This window comes from Microchirus variegatus (genome assembly GCF_963457635.1).
Source record: "Microchirus variegatus genome assembly, chromosome: 9".
Classification (NCBI taxonomy): domain Eukaryota; kingdom Metazoa; phylum Chordata; class Actinopteri; order Pleuronectiformes; family Soleidae; genus Microchirus; species Microchirus variegatus.
The window spans coordinates 26411309-26433019 of record NC_139810.1 but is presented as its reverse complement, the minus strand read 5'-3'; the positions used below and the strand labels follow the sequence as shown (position 1 = coordinate 26433019).

The 21711-nt window shown below is 42.9% G+C and overlaps 1 protein-coding gene across 1 annotated transcript in view; it reads left to right on the top strand.

Moving 5' to 3' along the window:
- The window catches only part of LOC310932081 (plexin-A2-like), a gene marked incomplete at both ends in the record, with an annotated part of 70676 nt that extends 49620 nt beyond the window's left edge, over positions 1–21056 (top strand). The window contains 10 exons of the mRNA XM_083895354.1: positions 412–478; positions 632–778; positions 1491–1650; positions 4044–4147; positions 10044–10143; positions 14017–14207; positions 15212–15381; positions 15499–15711; positions 15972–16122; positions 20961–21056. Of these exons, the coding sequence (XP_083751480.1) occupies positions 412–478; positions 632–778; positions 1491–1650; positions 4044–4147; positions 10044–10143; positions 14017–14207; positions 15212–15381; positions 15499–15711; positions 15972–16122; positions 20961–21056 (1399 nt within the window). The remainder of the gene's footprint in view (positions 1–411; positions 479–631; positions 779–1490; positions 1651–4043; positions 4148–10043; positions 10144–14016; positions 14208–15211; positions 15382–15498; positions 15712–15971; positions 16123–20960) is intronic.
- Between the last annotated feature and the right edge of the window lie 655 nt (positions 21057–21711).

Here is a 21711-nt window from a genome sequence, read left to right as displayed (position 1 = left end):
CACGCGCGCCGCTGACACGCTCGCATGCATAATCAGTCACGCACTCTTTGTACGCGTGCGCACACACAGATGCACTCGCTGTGCTCTGCTCGCTCACTGTGACCACTGTGCTGCAGACACGAGCGAAACCACTCGCAAGATGTTCCAACCCAGGCTGGCACGATAACTTCCTTGAAGTCTTACATTATTATCTAAAACTTGTTTATTATTTGGCAGGAACAAAAATGATAAAATTTCAGATTGGACGCTGTGATTGAGTGACAACCGGTCCAGGGTGTAGCCCACTTTTTGCCCTATGTCCGCTGGGATTGGCACCAGCGCCTCCCCGCGATCCTCGCGTGGAAGATAAAGCGGCAGAAAATAAATAAATTAATTAATGTTTTCCTCTTTTTTTTCCCCTTGTCATTTCAGGACAGAGTCAGTCGCAGAGAAGATGCTCACGAACTGGTTTGCCTTCCTCCTTCACAAATTCCTCAAGGTTAGTGCTCCGAGCAAATCTGTAATCTACACTATAAATACACCTTGCGCATCTTTATTAATGGATGTTCCTAAATTAAAGAAAATATACTACGTTTTTTTGATTTTAAGTCTGTTCATGGTGTGACGTCCTCTCGTGTGTGTGTGTAAACAGGAGTGTGCTGGTGAGCCTCTGTTCATGCTGTACTGCGCCATCAAGCAGCAGATGGAAAAGGGGCCCATCGACGCCATCACAGGAGAGGCCCGCTACTCGCTCAGTGAAGACAAACTCATTCGCCAGCAGATCGAGTACAAAACCCTGGTATGTCGCTCTCAATGACACGCGGCTCGCGAGTTTGACAGACACACAACAAGTGCCACACGTAAAAGCTCAAGACTCAAAAGTCTGATAGATGCCAAGCTGAGATCCTCACGTGGATATCAAAGTCCTCTCTCTTTATTTATTGTCACAGCGGTGGACGAGAGAAAATTACATTTTCCTAAAAAGCAGAAGAAGATGCTTTGTTTGTTCCTTCTTTTTTTGTTTCCATAAACCATTATTAAGACAAAGCTGAGTCTGCTATGCTGGACTTCTTTCATCCTGTGGGGGAAGAGAATTAGTTAATGAAGTGAACTAATAAAGTGTTGGCCCAACATCAGGGTAGGTGGCTGTGGAGACTGAAACACACACCAAAACAGACCCTTCTACACATTCACTCACAGACACAGAGATAGAAATGTCACACAAGCCAGCATGCGACATGAAAAATGCTCTGATTGCGCTGACTGGGAATTTGGCTAATTATGTACTAATACCCTGGCAGAGCTGGAAATTGGTATCCCACCGAAGGTGTGAAATTAGATTTCGGGATGCCAGTGAAAGCGGAAATGGTTTCTCAAAGCTCATGCCATGCTCTTTGGAGGCTCTAATGAGAGCGAAGCCTCAAGCCGTACAAAAACCGGACGCCTTTATCCTCTTCCTCTGCTCACTCATTTTTTCTCTCTCTCTTTTACTTCCCGTCTGTACAATCCAGATCCTGAACTGTGTGAACCCGGACAATGAAAACAGTCCAGAGATTCCCGTGAAGGTTCTGAACTGTGACACCATCACCCAAGTGAAGGAGAAGATACTGGACGCCGTTTACAAGAACATGCCCTATTCTCAGCGGCCGCGTGCTGTTGACATGGACCTCGGTATGGGCACGAACGTACACTTATCACCTATACAATTTTTTTGTGTTTTCCGTTAAAACTCACACTTTTATTCATGAAAAGAGTTGCAAAATGAATAGTCAGGACTTTGCAGCTTTGGCCAAAGAAACAGCAAAACTGTTTTCAGTTGTGCTAACATCATTGCACAAGGGTTTTCAATGGTTTTCTCATTATCCAATAGCCTTCTAATGTGATTAGCAAACACAGTATACATTAGAACACTGGAGAGATGGTTGCTGGAAATGGGCCTCTATACACCTATGTACATATTCCATTAAAAGTGAAGTAAGTAGTTTAAGTAGACATCTAGAGGAGAGGCGTGAAATTTACAACAACAAACTGCTCCTCTGCTCACCCCCTCTCTTCCCTGAGCGCTACTTTTTGAAACACTACAAAAACTATTATACAGTGACTAGACAATGCAGGAGCACATAATATGTATAAAAAAAAAGTGGATTTTGGGTCATATAAACCCATAAACACTACGCAGTGTCCCTTTAAGAACCAGACGTTTGCAGCTAGAATAGTCGTTTACCAAATTAACAATGTATAGAGTGTATTTCTGATTGATTTATATTCAATAAGGACATTTCTAAGTGACCCGGTAGTGTACATGCATGCATACTCACAGGAAGTACAAACAGAGTTGGCAGATGTAAGGTCCTTCATACCCAATGTGTCAGTAAGAGAAAATCGCAGCAGTGTGTACAGATTATCAGTGCATTAGAGAGATAAAAGTTGTGTTCCAGCCTCACTGTGCTGCTTCCAGGCCTTCTATCAAGCTGCATCCCTCTGCCTGGCTGCATACACTGCACACGCTAGTGCCAGTAAGACACAATAGACTGAGAGAGAGACGTGTGCATGAGTACATACTTTCTGTGTGTGTGTGTGTGTGTGTGTGTGTGTGTGATATGACCGGCTGGCTGGCTGGCTGGCTGGCTGGCCCAGGTAAGAGTTGACAGACGGGATCTCCAGCCTCATGCTGGGCTCCACTCCCACGCAGTCTGCCGCGTCCATCCTTTCCTTTCCCGTACCTCGCCTCTCCCTTTTGCCCCCTTCCTTTAATTTCTCTCACCTCACATGGGTGGAAAAAACAAAAGCACCCATCTGCTAATTGCAAATCAGCACATCATCCATCACGCCACAATATGGCACCCTGTCCATCAACGGTCCACTCTCTTTGTCTCATTTTTCCACCCCGTCACTGCTGCCTTGGAAATAATTCAACGTGTGGATCTGTGTGAGAGTCTGTATGTGTGAGTTCTTTTGTGTGTGTGTGTGTGTGTGTTTATTACTTTTCTGTTGTAATAGCTGCAGAGCTGCGTGTGAGGATGTTGCGCCAAACGGGGACATCACATGGTCACCTGGCGTAGGCACAAAGTAATAAAACCCAGTCAGCAGAGGAGAAAATCAATGATCACTCCCAGCATGAGAGCCGCAATGGCTGTCCACTCCCTCATCAGCATGCTTATTATCATTTCATTACCAATCAACAAGCCATCAGCCTCCAACATCCACCAGCACTGCCTTATTGCCTTCACTAGTACCCCCCCCCATCCCCCCATCCCCCCATCCCTTTTCCTTTTGAAAGGAGGTGATTTTCTCATAGATCATTTTCCGTCGTGATTTTTCCTCCTGACCCTGACGACCAACTGCTGTGCATAATGGGGATGTCGTCTATAGGAGACGAGCACCAACTGCGGTGCACAGCTTGAAGGTCTCCGCGCGTTAAGAGCAGCAGTCATGCAGAGAGCAGCGCAAACACATTTACTGTTGGTTTTTTTCCACTCATTTGTGCAACGCATATGGTGACGCTCCGTCAATGAAAACACGAAAGCCTTTCTCATGCCGTCACAGTTGACAAACGCCCGGCAAAGTTGTGAAGACACATAAACCACAGTGCACAAGCATTAATATTTACCTGTGCTACCTATCCACTTCAGACACTGTGTATATATGTATATATAATAGTTCACGACAAGGTTTAATAAACGAAAAGAGGTGCGCTACAAATAACCAGCGTACCTGTGTACTGCATATGTGTGCCTCTGTTTTTAAAGTTTAGGGCTACTTTAGAGAGTCATTTTAACATTCCGGAGTCACGTAAACATGACGTCACGCGCGTCTTTTTCCGGTCAGTCGCCATGGAAACGCGTCATGCGTTAACGCCATTAACCGTCATTAACACGCCCAGAAATAGAACAGAGTTTTAACATTAAAACCAAACAATTAATGTAAATTTTGTTGTAATTAATTGTAAAGTTTGAGACCCCTGCTTTAGACCAAGACAGATGGCCGTCTCTGTGTCTCTCTATAATGAATAATGTGAGTAGGCAGTTGCCGATTAGACTGATCGTGTGCATTGGTGTCCTCAGAGTGGCGCCAGGGGCGAATGGCTCGCGTGGTGTTGCAGGATGAAGACATCACCACCAAGATAGAAAATGACTGGAAGCGGCTCAACACTCTCATGCACTACCAGGTAAACACACACAAAGACATAAGTAAATGTTGTTCTAAACTAAACTGTCAAACTTTCTTTTTTCCCCACGATACTAAAAAGAGGCTCATTTTAGTTCAATTTCTGTGGCTTTTATTATGGAAATTGCACGACACACTGTACCCTGCCAAACTTTGATGTTTCCTGCTGTTGACTTTTAGGCAGCCAATTTTCAGCTCCTCATTTGCATGTCCATGTCTGGTATAATCCAAATGACTCTCAGAATAGAGGACAATTACTGTGCAGGTGGCAGGAGAGATGAACTCTCAACATCTTTGCCGTCACTTCTCTCTCCTCCCCGGAGAGAAGAAGCTGCTCGAGTCAGGAGGACAGAATCTCTCTCTCTCTCTCTCTCATTCTCATTCTCCCCTCTCTGCCCCGTTGACTCATACACTGATAACAGTAAGTCCCACAGTGACTGTCTGCATCTGTCTGCTCGATTCACACCTCACAATTTGAGGGCCCGTGGGTTCACCCGTTGCCCCTTGTTAAACGGAGAGAAAAGTCGAGATCCAAAGTGAAGGGTAACCGAGAACAATCGGTGCTCTGAATTATTATTTATTCTTTTTTTTACACTTTATGGCTGTTCAAATTGTAAGAAGACTAAAACGCAGTGCGAGGTAGCCAGAAAGACGAGGGGAACTGTAAGACATAGGCGAGAAGGAATGAGAAAAGGCACACAGGTCATGAATCTTTCGGCAGCTCACGCTCACCAGGCTCTCATTAGTCAGCCATCTGCTCAGCGGACTGCGCAAGGTTCAATTCTGGGGGCTACGGACTAAAAGAATTGAGGCTGAAACGGAGGTGTGGCTGTGGTTTTGGGGTTCGACACTTGAAATCGAGGGCCAAAGAGATGCCGCTCTATTTAAATGCATAAAAAAAAGGGGGAAAATGAGACTGAGCGGTGGCTCAGGTCCTGACGTTGGTCTGAACACCTGCACCTGCACTGCAGCAGAATTATTGCGCGGATGTAGGAGTCATTAGAGGAAAGGACTCATCGTAGTGTCCTTCACAGGGGGAGCTGGCACCCTGCAGCATGTTTCGTTTGTCACCTTCATTGTATCATCTTTCTCTAATCTTTTCTTTATATTTGTCCTCCTTTCTCTATGTTCTTCTTCCTTCACCCTGAGTGTGTTTGCTTCCAGATCCAAACAGGCGACTAGGTTCTTTCTTTTCTTTTTTTTTTATCTTTGTTGTGTCATTATATGTCTGCCATCGTTAGCCAAGGGAAGCACTGCAGTCTGGGCACACGGTGACATGCATGTGGCTGTTTCACATACTCGCTCGATTGCAGATCTGAGGACTCCGATCGAGCGCGGATCTAAGGGGTTCCTGCAAAGAACAGAAGGCCGACATGTGCACCTTCAGAGGAGATTGCTGGTGCACTGAAGGGCACTGTTTAGAGCAGAGAGGGGGAAATAAGAGAAGAAGCACGAGGGGGGATTATAGGCATTTGGTGTTCAGTGAGAGCTGAGAGTAAGACGGAAACAACGTAGTCACACGTGTGCATTGTGCATCATTACTGTTTTTTAGGCGAGCTGGCACTGGCCTCTGTGTTTGCATCACACATCATGTGTTTTTGCATTGACAGCTCAAGCAGCACATCTGGCTGTCTATCACAGCGAGGGAGCACAGCTCATTAGGGCCCAAAGTGGGAGGAAAAACACGAAGTTGTTACAAAAACACTGAAAGAAGGACTGGAATTTGCAGAATCCGACTGTGTATCACCTGAAGTCTTTGCTCATTCTGTAGGCACGGTGCTCAGACAGAGGCATTAAAATTCATGTGGCTCACACCATCACAGCAAGAAACCCCAGTGGCTATTTACCCTGCCACATGGGAAATAATTGGTTTACATAAGCTGAATATGAAAATACCTTCCCACCTCCTCAAATTAAGATCGTAAATACACACATTCAAAATAAGTTCATAATCTTAATTCAAAATCTTAATTCATAGTCTGGGGACTAAACTCCCGTCCTCCCGTCCTGCTCTTTCCTACATAGATAAGAGACAGAGAGAGAACAGACTTTGGGTCTTTCTGTCATCTCAAACGTGATTGTGTTAACCTTGTGTATACTATCAGAGCAATAAGCAGCAATAAGAAGTGTTCAGACTGTTTTGGATATGTATGATGGTTCAACCTACAAATATAAAAGCCACAGTGCATTCACTGATGAGGCTTGATAAATAAAAGGTGTAATGTGGCCGTTTTAATTTGTTGACGCTCCCTTGCTGCATGTGTTTGTGTGCTTCTGTGTGTGTGTGTTTGTCTACAGGATTATGTCTAATTTGCAAATTAGTCACAGTAAATGTCAGGCTGCTTCCACTTTCCCTGAGAATGCATGAAAACAGAGCAGTTTTAGAAACAAAAGGCAGAGCAGACACCGATGACTACACCAGGAGAGCCTGCCAGCTCGATCCCGTGAGCCACCTTGCAGACATTACTTTTAAAATATCTTGTTCAAATGGCCAGAAAGGATAACATGAATATATAACTATTGATCTAATGCTGTTGCTGTCTTCGTTTGTTGATATACAGAAATATAACATATGTAACTTTAAATGGAAGAATATTCCCTGAATAAGTATGAAATTAAGGAGGAGAGACACATTTGATTATAACTGAACTGTTGCTGCACCCTGCATCATAATTCCAATGGCAACAGCTGTTGTATTTGTAGAACTCTTATAGATTCTTCATTTTACACGTTTGTTCTTTAAAGGTCCAGTACGTAATGCTTGTTGACACCTAATGTTGGCAGACTGTAACAAACAGAGGACTCCTCCGCTTACCCGTTCCCCTTTTTCCGAGCCTGTAAGGGAACTAATATGTGGAGACAAATGCGGCGCAGGCAGGATGGAAGTGTCTTTAAAAGGAAACTCTTGCCAAAAGTACATATAAAACACTTATTCGCAGGCTCTGATTGCCAACTGTTAAAGTGATTATGCACTTGTTCATAAACAAAATACTTATGGGTAGTTTATTCAGTAGCTGCCAATGAATACTGACACCTGAGAGAGTCAGATTCACATGCAATAGCTTCTATCTATAAAGCAAGTTGCGTCTGTGTGTCTGTCTGTCTGTGATAAACATAGCTTGCTGACCGTCAGTCAGATCGCCCTAAGACTTTGGCTGTGGGTTGAGCATGGCCCGATGGTGTGCATCCTTGAATTACACATTTTTGGAGTAATTTTAACTTTTCGCCGATTTATCAGGCAGGCAGCGGCTCATCAGCAGCAGCTGCGCTGTCTGGAGGGGAGTAGGTGGTAGTGAAGAGGCTGTCCACACGGTGGGTGAGACATTTTCACACGGTTCACCGCAGAACATGGTGTTGCACTGAAACGAAGAGTTGACCATTCACCAATACACATATTTATTTTGCGTTAGCATGCTACTACTTTGCGGCTAACTTGGCGAACCTGTTTCCAAAGGTAAGCTAGCGAGGCTACGATTAGCATTAGCGTAGGGCTAACGTAATAAAAAAACAGTGCAACCTCGTTAGGCACAACGCAAATGTTTTCATTATTGATTAGCATTAGCATAGCTAGCTGTTGTGACTGTCAACCACTGGTGTGGCTATGTTAGCCTTTACGATTCTTATCATGCATTACCAACTGAAAAGTCTTCTTCGACTCCCACTATAGGAAAAAAATTGTTGACAGTAGTTGAGTGTCCAAGTTACTGGGTTGACCGGTATAATAAGCATCAGGATTAGAGAAAGGCATGAGTTCATGGGGAGATGGGACACCAAGTGGAATCCAGCTGTATCTTGTGTTGGTGAGGCTGAGAAATGAACGCTAGAGACTACTGACCACACTCTGCTGTCTGGTCAGCTCTATACTTTCTAATGGAAGGGTTTATCACAGACGGGGCACACAGCTGTTATCATACCTGCCTACTATCAGCCCCACACTGGATTATCCCTGAAGGGCGAATCTGCACGCCTTCAATCATTTACTCTATCACAAGGACCCATCTCTGCTCTAGCCTCACTGTCAGCCATAAAAAGCAGAGAGAGAGAGAGAGATGGAGGGAGTGAGAGAGAGAGAGAGAGAGAAAGGGAGGAGGTGTGAAAGGGAAGAGGAGCGGAGAAGCTATTTCATGCTCTCCAGGAAAAACGTATCATAGAAACTTCACGGAAGTCCACATTGTTGGTGTATTAGAGTAGGTCTGTGTATTGTCATGATGGAGAGGCCATAGAAATTAGGTTTTGGAAAGCAGAGAAAATTGGCAAGGAGAGAGAAGGGTCGGTGACCTTAGTTATGGTTGGGAAGAAAAAACACAGACAAGATAGGTTTGAGAAGAGTGGTAGAAAGGAGTGAAGACAAGATTAGGGTATAATAAGAGGTGATTATCTCTCTCTCTCTCGAGGAAGGAGGAATTGTGTAACAACATCCAGCAGCGTATTTTCCGACAAAAAACATTCTTGCAAAAGCATATGAAAAAAAAAATGAATCTTGTCATTGTCTTAAGATTTTTTTGTGGTTTTCTTTTCGGAGTCTGGTTTATTTCTCCACTGGAGGCCCGTCGGTTTTTCCTTCACTGGTTGTAAATGCCAGCCAACAAGCTGTTTGCTTTGTTTTGGCTGTCAAAAAAGTTTATTTTTCTTCTTATGTTTTTTATAAAATGTGATGCACTGGTGTATTAACAGTACAAGTACTCATTTCATGATTAATTAATCGAGATGTATTTGTGAAATATGTGCAACAGTGACCTTTAGTGTTTAAAATGGTTACTGCAGTGACAAATACAATTATGATGCAGTGTGGTTGCCAAAGTTTCTAATACACAGAAACACTGAGCCTCACATATACTTGACATTACAGTGTCACACACATATACATATACATACACATACATACTGTAACTTTTCATTTTAGTACATTTTTTCATGTCAGTGACAGGCTAGGTGTCTTTCGTGAGCAGCAGCAGCTGATACACGATGAGAGGAGAAGACAAGATAACAGTAATGGGCTTTATATTTGTTAAATATCGACCGTGTATCAGAGAAAGAGAGATAGCTAACCTTGGTTTCTCTAGAAGAAAAGTCCACACTGCCATATCTGTCTTCAACCTCCTCTACACTTCCTGCAGTCCATATTTTAATTCATCTCCACTGCACTCGTTTTTCTTCGTTGGTTGAGAAGCTTGAGAGTGGCTTGAGAGTGGTCGTGAGGCTTTTTATTGTATTGTATTAACATTCTGCATCTCCAAACCATAGCTGGCAACCTGCATGTTAATGTGCTATGAGTTGCATTATTTTATAAACAGTGTGCGCAGAGCAAATGGAAATTTAAATTGTGAATAAATGGGCTGTACAGTTGTTATCAGTGAAGTCAATTGAACATGTTTCCTATAATATATTGATATTGAGATACTAAGTCAATATATTGAGATACTATCTCATTATATTGAGAAACTAAGTCACTATATTGATATACTATCTCATTATATTGAGATACCATCTCATTATATTGAGATACTATCTCATATTGAGATACTAAGTCATTATATTGAGATAGTATCTCAATAAAGTGACTTAGTATCTCAATATCAATATATTGAGATACTAAGTCACTATATTGAGATACTATCTCAATCTATTGAGATACTAATTCACTTTTTTTTTACACTTGCGGAAGTGGGCTTCCATACCATTGTCTTGTGCACATCTTCCAGCATTCAAACTCTCTCTTTCTGACACTCTTACCTTCCACTATCCACTCTTGCATCATAGTTTTGATGTTGTTGAGGGATATGACAGTGACAGTCCCATGGAGCACAGGTATCATGCTCCTGTCTATGACAGGAAGGGTTTGGGCTGTAATGCAATACTCACTAATTCATTTGTTGTGTGTCTGTCTTCTCTCGCAGGTGTCGGACCGCTGTGTCGTGGCTTTGGTGCCGAAACAGACCTCATCGTACAACATCCCCTCCTCAGCCAGCATATCACGCACTTCCATCAGCAGATATGGTGAGCGAGAGAACCTGATTGCTCTTTAAATGCCCCTATTGTTTTTCACCAAATTATATTGATTGCAAAAATGCAGAAAAAAAACGCATTAGGCCCATAATTAAGGATGGACTCATCTGCAGGTAATCAACAGTTAATTCACTGCACTGCTCGTTTTGCTGCACAAAGACATCATCGTGCTTTTTATATCAGCTGGGTTGTTTTTTTTCCAGTTATGATGAAAGCCAAATCCTCTCTTCTCAAGGCAAGGGTCAGAAGGTGCTCTTCTTCTTCTTCTTCTTTTTTTGCTGCAGAGGATGGTGGGCGGTTTTGCTTCTCTGCGTTCCACAGTTTGCGTTACGCATCAGGTTTAAACTCTGTTGGAATGACACAACATGTTAATTTGAAATGAATGCTCATTCTGCGTGAGACACAGTTCGTGCAGTCGTTTCACCAGTGACTGTAAAGATGGTTGTCATGACAGCTCTGAAAATTGAAGCAAACGTGCCTTGCTTGCCTTGTGGTGGCTTGCCGTGTTGTAGACATAGACGGTATGTTAAAGCCCTTTTAATTTAAATTTTTAAAGTAATTTGACTCGCGCTGTTGCAGGAAGCCGGGCAAATCAGCGTCTTTGTCACCAGAGATGAGAGAGTTGGAAAAACACCTGTAACTAGTTTCCATTTTTTGGCCTGTTTTTGCACATTTCGACACTCAAACAAAATGTTATTTTAAAGGCGCCATATGTAAGAATGTGGCCAAAAACGGTTACTACATTCAAATTCAAAATACAGAGGTCTTTGGGGTTTTGTTTTCTGATGTAACTGGCAACCCGTGGTCGTTTGGCAGCTGAGACTCTACTGACTGCAATGATTGGTAGATGCCAAAACATGATTTCAAAGCATAAACATGATTTGCAGTCTGCAAAATATATATTTTTTTAAATCAAATAGTTTGGCTGTACTGTTGTTGTTTGTGAGTTCAGTTTATGATATGAATATTATTCCTGAGTCTCTGTGACATATTTGAAGGATTTTATGGCCAGTTGATTTATATTTATTACATAACGCACCTTTAAATATGTGTTATACTAATACTGTTCAAATTTCAAAATCTGGTGGACTACAGTGTTCTCTTTTTCACATTTTCATTTTAAATGTGTTAATACACTATTTTAACATGCAGTAAAACTGCCAGATATTGAAGGTTATTCTGAAAAATTGGTTAAAATTTGTGTTTTATGGTCAAAATGTCCAGATACACATTTTGAAGTTTTGGTGTTAAAGGGTTAAAATGTTGTTTTTCCCAATGGGAAAATACATCTAATTTTGACTTGATTAATATGGTCAATGGACATTCTCCTGAGAAGTCAATGATCTCCATCGTTAGTTTAACGTCTTCTTCCATCTCATTTGATGCCAATTCTGTAAACCATGTTCCCATTGAGAGGAAAATCTCATAGCAAATATGAGTGGACACCATCAACATAAAACCCAAACTCCTCCTTGTTAATAGATGCAACGTAGGTGAAAATTATTAGTCAAAGTTCCCAAGTATGCATTCTGATATGTGAGTCAATTCAAGTATTTCGATATTTTGGTGTAAATTGGTTATTGGAAGCTATACAAACTTAGTTATCGTGATTGGCTGGAGCCCGTTGATTGAGCTCCACAAATGTCATCAGTGCAAAACGACAGTGCACCAAATCAGGGATATTGTTTGGTAGAAGATGAAGACACATTGTCCGTCGTTATAGGCAGTCACTGGAACAGAGCAGCGCATCAGATGAGCTTGTTGTCTGTGCTGCTGAGTGCCAACTTTGGTCCTAAGCCAGACAGACAGACACAGCAGTACCCGGGCAAGTTGTGATTGCTAATTATTCTCTATGAATGATACTTCACACAAACACAAAACGATAAGTGGGCAAGGCCAATTATCACGATTCGGACTTCAAGTGCCTGCCAGTAACAAAAAAAAAAGAAAGAGAGAAAACAGCATCCTTTACTCGTTTCCTCAGCAGTCAGTAGTCTTATTTAAAAATGCTGTAAATACCCGAGGCCTCTCAGCGGAAAAGATTTTTATCTCCGTTTTATGCGCTGTCAAATAATGTGGAGTGACATTTGCAGTCGAGCTGATGAAGAATATCTACAGTGACCTTTAAAATATCACAGAGCTCTCAGTCGTTACTCTGTGAAATAAAACACCATCATGTTGTGGAAAGAGACATGGAGATTATTGATGTGCTACAGCAATAACTGCCAGTGTCACAAAACAGAGGGGGGGGGGGGGTTGGGATGGTTGTCGTTCGGCGCAATTATGATGTTAAATTCGCTATAAAATGTCACGTTTGCTTTAACCTGGAGGTTATGTGGAATTATTTTAAATATCTCAGGCGTGAGGGACATCTGGGTGAACTGAGCCACTGAGAAGTTCACTTTTCTCCTATGTTTTTAAAACTTTTTGTTTTTCCACTTTTTTAAGCCGTTGCTCAGCCAGTGGAGTTGGTTATGCATGGCGGAGAAAGCAGAAGCTCTGCTGGCATGAGCCGTCCCTCATCAATCATAGACTGACGCAGCAGGCACAGCTGCACCTCGACACCTGCTGATGGATTCATACCAATTTAACGTTCAACACTTAGCATCTTGACTCAATTTACGCCACGTCAACCCCCCCCCCCCCTCTCTCTCTCTCTCTAGCTTTAAAATCAGCCTAAACACACACACACACACAAACACACACAAGCCCCTGCTGCCTGTCTGTGCCCAGGAGCTGGGGACTGCAGCGAGAAGGGCTGCAGGCCAATGTGTTAGTGAAATTGTGAAACGGCTAGAGGTGCATGAAAGATGGAGTGAAGAAAAAAAAACCAGTGACTGGATTAGGATGGGATTTTGGACCTTAATCCACGCTGCGTACAGCCCCGCATATTTAAAGCCCCCCCACTCAGGGCTTGATCCCAAGGTGCCACTCCAGAGGTGCGAGTCGGTCTTATTTGAAAAGGTGTATGTAGCTGTAATGGCAGCAAAAAGCTTTGTTGTGCAGCTCAGCTTTTGAAGCCAGGTGAGAAATCTTGTCGAGGATCCTCAGATCCTGAATCTCTGGAGAAACCTGCTGCCAGGAGTAGATACAGGCTAATTAGGGGAAGAAAAGAAAAAACTGAAACCAGCATCATTCTGAGTGAGTGAAGAGCAAAAAAAGAGGCCTGGAACACAAGAGCAGAGACTGGGAGTACACATGGATGAAGGAGGGCAGCTTCAGAGCCCAACAAATTAACAATCTTCTGATGCATCGCTTAGAGTGTCATGGGGACATTTTCAAACACGGTGCTGGCACATTGTTGCACGGAACAGCCAATTATGGATGCTTTTAGGAGGAGCCAGACACAGTCAGTGTCTGTGACAGTGACAGAGATGTTTATAAGCAGTGAAACACACATTAAAGGAATGCAGAGTGGGGGGGGGGGGGGGGTGGAAAAAGAAAGTCAGATAATTCATGACAGACAATAAACAATTCACACTTCTGTCCTGGACTCAGTGTTTGATGTAGGATTTCATCTATCTTGTGTATTACCTAGGTTTTGCAATTTCAAGAGGGATATCACTAATCAATGCACTGCCAGGGGCCTCTCCGCTTCCCCCTCCCATTTCATTACTTTGCTGTTCTATGAAATTATCCACCACTGCAATTTCCCTCACAGCCTGGCTTAGAGCACAATTTCGCTTTGTAATGAGTAACAAAGGAGAGATGGAAATGGGAAAGAGGTAATGTGTATGCTGCACGTACGCTGCTGCGCGTCTACGTGGGTGTGCTGTTTTTACGCGTACGCTCAATTTACACAAAGAGCAGCTCTTAAAATCGCAGTCATTTTATTGTATTTTTTTTTCCTTTTGTTCTGAACAGACTCTTCATTCCGCTACACGGGCAGCCCCGACAGCCTCCGCTCTCGTGCTCCCATGATCACCCCTGACCTAGAGAGTGGCGTGAAGGTGTGGCACCTGGTGAAGAACCACGAACATGGAGACCAGAAGGAAGGCGACCGTGGAAGCAAAATGGTCTCTGAGATTTATCTGACCAGGCTACTCGCAACTAAGGTACGTCACTGTTCTCAAACCTCTTTTTCGCATTGTAATGAGCACGTATTGAGGGGTGGGGGGGGGGGGGGGATCGGTTCACATAAGAATCGCGATTCTAATCATCCACAATTCTGAATCGATTCATAAACTCCAAAAATCTTTTCTTTAAAGTTTTTATTTTTAAAAACTACACAAAACACCAGTTTGTGTTATTTGTGTACAGTTTATTTTTGTAACTTCTGGGAGAAAAAAAGCAGCTAACCTAAGCTTTTATTCATGCTCAAGTTATTTTTTTGTACAGTAAGTAAGTTTTTATTTGTTTTGAATGAATAAATGTTAACATTTGCCTTTGTGTGATTACATCATTAGAATCAGTTTATTTAAAAATCCCATTATCTTATACAAACTGTATTGTTTTGATGCCATAATTTGCCTTTACACACTATGCATTGTATCAATTTTTGAACCGAGAATCGATTTTGAATAAGAATAGAATATACCCTAAGGTATAACTGGGGGTTTTTTTAACCTGGGGAATCTTGCAAGAAAAAGACAATTGCCCGAGATTGGAACAATACAATGACATTCAATGAAAATCAATTATTGTTTTGTATCTTGCGTTCCGTTGTTTTAAACTCAGTGACAAGTGAATACTTTTAAGGTGCTAATAAAATGAAGTCAGGTGAAATAAAAAGTGTCATTTTCATTGCTGCTTAAATTAAAACAGAGGAAGGAGATCTTAACCTGGGTCTTGTATTCTCACAGATGCTGTTATTAAAAAAAAAAAAAAAACACACACACATTTCCACTGTCGAAAACCACTTTAAACACTGTTTTTAACAGTGCAAATGTGGTATCAGACACATTTCTAGTCAAATTAGCAAATGCTCACTTATCTTGCATTATTTATGACATTATTATTTTATTCCGGCTTTGTTTTGGGAGGCATGTTTTGACTGTTATTACCCGTTCCGTGCTCGTTCTCAGTCTGTGCATGCTTCTTCTTCTTCTTCTCCTCCTAGGGTACACTGCAAAAATTTGTTGACGATCTATTCGAGACGTTGTTCAGCACAGTGCACAGGGGGAGCTCTCTGCCCTTGGCCATCAAATACATGTTTGACTTCCTGGACGAGCAGGCGGACAAACACGCCATTCACGACACGGACGTACGTCACACGTGGAAAAGCAACTGGTAAGGGACCTTCCTTTTGAGACACAAAAGTAAATTCTCACACACACACACACACACACACACACACATACTCCTTCTTTGCGTCTCTTACTCATTCTCTTTGTCTCCGTCCTCCAGCCTTCCACTGCGTTTCTGGGTGAACGTGATCAAAAACCCACAGTTTGTGTTCGACATCCATAAGAGCAGCATCACAGACGCCTGTCTGTCTGTGGTGGCTCAGACGTTTATGGATTCTTGCTCCACGTCAGAGCACCGTCTCGGCAAGGACTCCCCGTCCAATAAGCTGCTCTACGCTAAAGATATCCCAAATTACAAGAGCTGGGTAGAAAGGTAGGACATGACGCATTGACTTTATGCACCGGTCTGATCCCGTCTGCCACATCTTTTTGAAGCCTTTTAAAATAAAAAACCTGTGATCTTTGGGGGGGGAAATGTATTAATAATGCTTGCCTTCACTTTTGAAACAGATTCTGTAAAACATCTTTTTTCGTGAGTGACTGTTGGCAGCCGTGCGTTGTTAGCGAAGGTGACTGACTGTGCTGAATTTTTATCAGCGATGACACACGTTTGCCTTTTGTCTCTGTTCTTAGGTACTACGCCGACATCAACCGGCTGCCATCTATTAGTGACCAGGACATGAATGCCTATTTGGCAGAACAGGCCAGACTCCACTCCACAGAGTTCAACATGCTCAGCGCGCTCAATGAGATCTACTCTTACGTCAGAAAGTACAGTGAGGAGGTGAGTGGTATTATTTGCTCACACGAACACAGCTGTTTTATTGAGCAGTCTGAGGCTACATCCATACTATTAATTTGCCTTTATACGGACGAGCAGTTTAGCTTGTTTCAGAAGTGATCTGCTGCCATACTGTGGTCCTTTTCACACTTAATAGTCTGCTAGACTCAGTATGATTACAGACTCGATATCCAGACGGGCCAAGCTTGCTTTCACACTGCTGCACTTAAGTAAAACGGTAAAAAAAACCTTTTGAATAACATATTCCCCTCCTCGTCTGAGATGGCGCTGCATCAAGAATTACTGAAGGAGAAGACGAGACAAACAGTGAACAAGAAAACTCACTCATCTATTGGTTAAAGGTTCCATATTATGCAAAATTAACTTTTTAATCATTTAAATCCTTATCTTTGGGACTCTGGAGGCCCTACCCGTCGCCAAAGTGTGAAAAAAGATGACTCACTCATGTTTTTGTGGTCCTCCTCAGTCTAAGTATAGGAGATGAAACACGCGTTGTTGACTTCCACGCTTCTTGGGACGCCACAATGCGCTAAATTTCAGGAATGTTGTCTCGCTGAGCTCCGCTTCGTCCATAAAAAATGGCGGAAGTCTGCAGAAAGTTCTATTCTTGGCTCCACAGTGCAGCACACTGAGTTCTACACAAACTTTCAGCCTCAGAGGATTTATCTGTCCAGTGGTTACATCACTTTTCCTAATGCTAACTGCTGTTAGCACCCAGTTGCCTCTGCGGCTGATGTAATTTCCTGTCCCTTAAGTTTCGTTTTACTTAGGCCACCGGGGAACTAGGTTAACTTGGAGAAATAGGATATAATATGGGACCTTTAATGCAGGATAACTTAACAACATAAGACAAAACCTCGAACTAATTAGCTTAAAAACTTTGTTGTTCCTGTGGGTGCTTACTAGCAGTTGTGATATATTTCCGTCTGACCATATTTCTGACCTCGTTCTCTCTCCACGTCTGACCACGGACCATTTCTCCCGGCTATCGTTCGACTCGTCCGTATGTTTCGGTTGTGTTTACCCACAATGCCCTGTGTTGTAGTCCACTTCCTGCATCTGCATTTGAGACCTATGTTTTTAGGCAGACCAGAGTTAGCTTAGCAGAGTTTGTTTGCATATTCACACCCATGCAAAAGACCTTGGGTTTGATTAAGGAGGGCCAGTGTGAATGCACCCTAATGCACCAACAATCTATAGTATATGGGATTGCACATGCACAGTAGATTCTCTCCTCTGCAGAAAGTGATTTAACAGAGCTGTTTCTTTCACTTTTGTTGATAGTTGAGTCACGGCTTAAAGAAACCAATCAAAGTTTCCAGAGGTCTTTCGATCTTCCCGTCCATACTAAAAACGCAGCCCTGGATTTTTCAAACGAAACTGGAGACTGTAGAGTTTCTATGTTTCTCCATATTTGGGGCTTTCGTATGGCACGGATTTTTAAGTCTGGATGCATTCTGCAGGACTCATGATGGTTCACACAATCTACAAAGACACATTCTGAGCAGGCGCAGACAGCAGAAGTAGAATAAGTATTATAATGAAAACATAATTGTCAACTGCAACATCTGACTGTTATTATGAGGGCCTTTCTGTGTGGAGTTTGCATGTTCTTACCATGTGGGCGTGTGTGTGTGTGTGTGTGTGTGTGTGTGTGTGTGTGTGTGTGTGTGTGTGTGTTTTCTCTCAATGCAGACCGGGGATTAGATTAAGTGGACGCTCGGATTAATCGCAGATTAAATGACCATAGGTGGGATTGTGGGAGTGGTTGTTTGTCTTTGTGCGTTGGCCCTGCGATGCACAGGCGATCTTGTCCACGGTGTATACCCTGCCTTTTTGCCCTGTGTCGGCTGGAATTGGATCCATCTCTCTGGGGGATAGAGTGCTTTGAATTGAATGAATGGATGTGTTTGAATTACGAAAACAAAGGGAAAATGTGGTGTTTTTGTTTCCGTCTCCATCTGCCACCTGCTCCTCTGATATCTGTTTGTGCTCCGTTCTCCTTTATTATCTCAATTTGTTATTGACTGTCTTCCTCTCTATCATTTCCGTGTGTAATAAGTCCTGGTGCATAGCAAACATATATTCCTGCAGATAGGTTATTTTATTATTATTATTTATTGTGGAGAAACCGTTGTGGAACCGTACCCATTACACAGCACACATATAATTAATTTTTGAGTGTGTGGTGATCTCAGACATGTTCCTCGTCTGAACTACAAACTGCATGCAGATTTTACCTGGAGGGTAAAAAACGGCAAATTTAGCCTCACTCTTTAATGTATGTATATTTTGCCAGTGGTGTTTGGAGACGATTAATATCTGGCAAAGGTGAGCGAGGTTTTCAGCGTAGACTTCCCCAAAAGCCCAGAGGTTTAGTGAGACCTGAGCCTAACAAGGCGGTGTGTCTGATCTGTGGAGTAGAAAGTGGATGTCTACAAGCTCTCAGTCCTGCTCAGTGAGAGTGATCTACCTGGTATATACTGTAGGGCTCCCTCCCATGAGCAGAATCATAAGCAACACACAAACAAATAAAAAAAAAAAATACACACCGAGAGATCACAAGAAACATAAAAAAAAAGGAGGGAGGGAGGCAGATGGGGAAGGAAAGAATGAAAGAGAGCATTCATGGAGAGCATTCTGTTTTCGAATGTCAGCTCCTCCTTTGAGAAGCATTAGCCTGACCTTTATATTGGACCTCTCTCTCTTTCTCTCTGTCTGTCTCTCTCTCTTTCGCTCTGCCTTGCCCTTTTTTCTCCCCCATTATCCACTCAGCTTGTTTGTGCTCTCTGTGAGTTTCGCACACTTGCTTCTGTGACTTTTACACACAGAAATATACGCGCACAGATACAATCTCCATGTAGATCTCATCGCTCCTGCGTTGTTTGCCGCCTGTCAACGCGCGCGCGCAACGCGTAAAACTTCATCTTGCGCCATTAACAGTTGTTCAATCTTACTCCGCCCTTCACAAAGGGCCGTGTGTCGGGGGGGGGGGGGGCTAACCGGGAAGGCCGTAGCCGCAGCCGACTTAAATGGATTTCGGTGATGGAAGTGGGAGCTGCACCTGCATACAATGCTACAGATTAATAATAGATTGCTATCTGGCCCGATGAGGAGGAGGAAAGGCTCTGCTTGTAGCTGCCAGCCTTTAAGAGCACTTAAGCAGATGAGTGGAAGATGGTAGGTGGGTAGGCAGTTGTTCTGCACGAGGACAGGCAGCAAACAAAGGCTTGTGTGTAAAAAGACAACGAGAACATCGCTGATGGATGTTTTCCAGACACAAATGTCTTTGTTAATTACAGGATAATAGGTAGAGGCCATCACTGCCTGGCAGAAAGCAACTTTCTATTCTGATACTGCCTCGCTGCAGTACAGAAAGACTCAAATTAGACCTGATACACCTCATAAAATGTTAGAAAGCACAAAAATAGTTTTTTGGCACTTTAAACACTGCGGTACGAAAAAGTAAAGTAGTCCAGCTCCTAAAAGGTAGAGCTCGACACACTGCAGTCCATTGATTGGTTGACTCATTGGCAGAGGTGCAGTTTGTGAACAGGCAAGGCAGGCAACTGCTTGGGGCCCAGAGCTGATAGGGGGCCCCCCCGACACTCGGAGCCTGAGGGCTGTTTTTACTGAAATGTGCAGCGACCAGCCGCCTCCCCGTCCCCCTCAAGCAAAAATGAGCAATTTGCAATGACATCTCAGTAGGAAACCTCCCTAAATGGGCCCCACCGCACGTTAACCTGTGTGAAGTTATCGTTCTGCAAGTTGGAAAATGAAGAGGATTATTTACAGTGTAATGCATATCTTTTTTTTTACTAAGTTTATATAGTTTTTTTAAAAGCTATTTACGTTTTTACTGTATTTGATTGTTCTTTACATGTATATTTTCACATACTTTTTAATTACAAGGTTTTGCCATGTTATTTCATTCATTTTGAAAAAAAATATTTTGAACTCATACATTTTTTGTTGGTATCAGATTGTTTATAACATAATGGTGATGAACACTGGTTGGAAGGCCCCCCTGGGAATTTTTGCTTAGGGCCCCTACAGACTCTGCTCATTGAGAATCATCATAAGCACCAAAAACATGAAACGATGGATGTCCTCTATTGTCACCCTTTGTTTACTTTTGTTATGTGTGATCAGTGTGTACTTTTCTAACCCACACTGTGGCAAACTTAACTTCACTGTTCTCCTTGGTGGAAAAGAGGCTTCGGGGACTAAAACAAGTGAAAGTAAAATCATTTTTTGTAATCTAAAAATCTACCCAACAAGGAAAACGATACATATTCATTCATACCCCCCCCCCCCCCACCCCCCCACCTCGTGATAATTTAAATTACATAGTGCATGAGCACAACCATTTAATCGTGTTGTTCAAATGACGAAATATTGAGTCAAACACTGCCGTGTCGACTGATAAAGTCGTAAACCGTCTATTTTAGATAATGGCTGCTACAAAAAGGATATAGACACTTAACATTAAAGGCCCTTGCTTCGCCGTGCATGTTGGTGTCACTCTGACACAGATTCGCCCTGATGAGGCAGACGCTTCCGTGACAGAGATAAGAGGAGAGACATGTCTGAATCCCTTTCCCGCCCTGTTTGACAAATGCCAAATTTACAGGATTGGGGGTTTCGGAAGATAAAACGGCAAAGGCTGATAAACAAATATTTCCCCGTGTTTCCGAAGACCAAAGCAGTGATGTAATTCTTCTATTTTTCTTTCATGTGTATGGAAACCTAAAAATACCTCTCCTCCATTTGTGTTTGACCGTTTTTTTTTGTTTTTTTTTTCTCCTGTTCCTGCACAGATCACAGCAGCTCTGGATCAGGACGAACAGGCGAGGAAGCAGAGGCTGGCCTACAAAGTGGACCAACTCATTTCTGCTATGTCCCTCGAGAGCTGAGACTGACCCCTGCTGACAGAGAGAGAGAGAGAGAGAGAGAGAGAGAGAGAGAGAGAGAGAGAGAAAGGACCATAGTCTGTACTGGACCTCCTGAAATGGTCCTGCATCACTTACCTCTCATTGTGGGGGTTACAGGCCCCCCCCAAAAACAGACCTGTCCACAGCCAGACACCCATACACCTACAATTCTTTTGTAAAACTCCCTCTTTCCTTTCATGAAAACATCAGCTGAGGGTCCACAGACAGAGACACGGGCCCTGCAGCTGGAGCGGACAATAGCATAAGGAAGGAACATCAGCAGAGAAGACGGCAACATGGCTTGTATTTATTTTCCTTTTGGTTTCTTTAAATTGTGTGTGTGTGAGTGTGTGTGCGTGCGTGTGCGCTTGAGAGTGTTTTTTTTTTTCTCGTTATAAAATGAAGGCTCCTGTGAAAGACTTGAGAGAGCAAAATGAAGAAACGGATTCTTTCTCCAATTGCTCGGAAAAAACCTCGCGCCCAAGCGTGAGATGGAAAAAAAAGAGAAGCGAGAAGCACAGGAGCAAATCTCACGTTGGACTGCTGAGTTTGCGATTCAGATTCCTCAGATTTTTATTTTTGTACTTGTACATTTGAATATCATCAGTTTCAGCGTTTGATATAGCTGCCCGCTGCG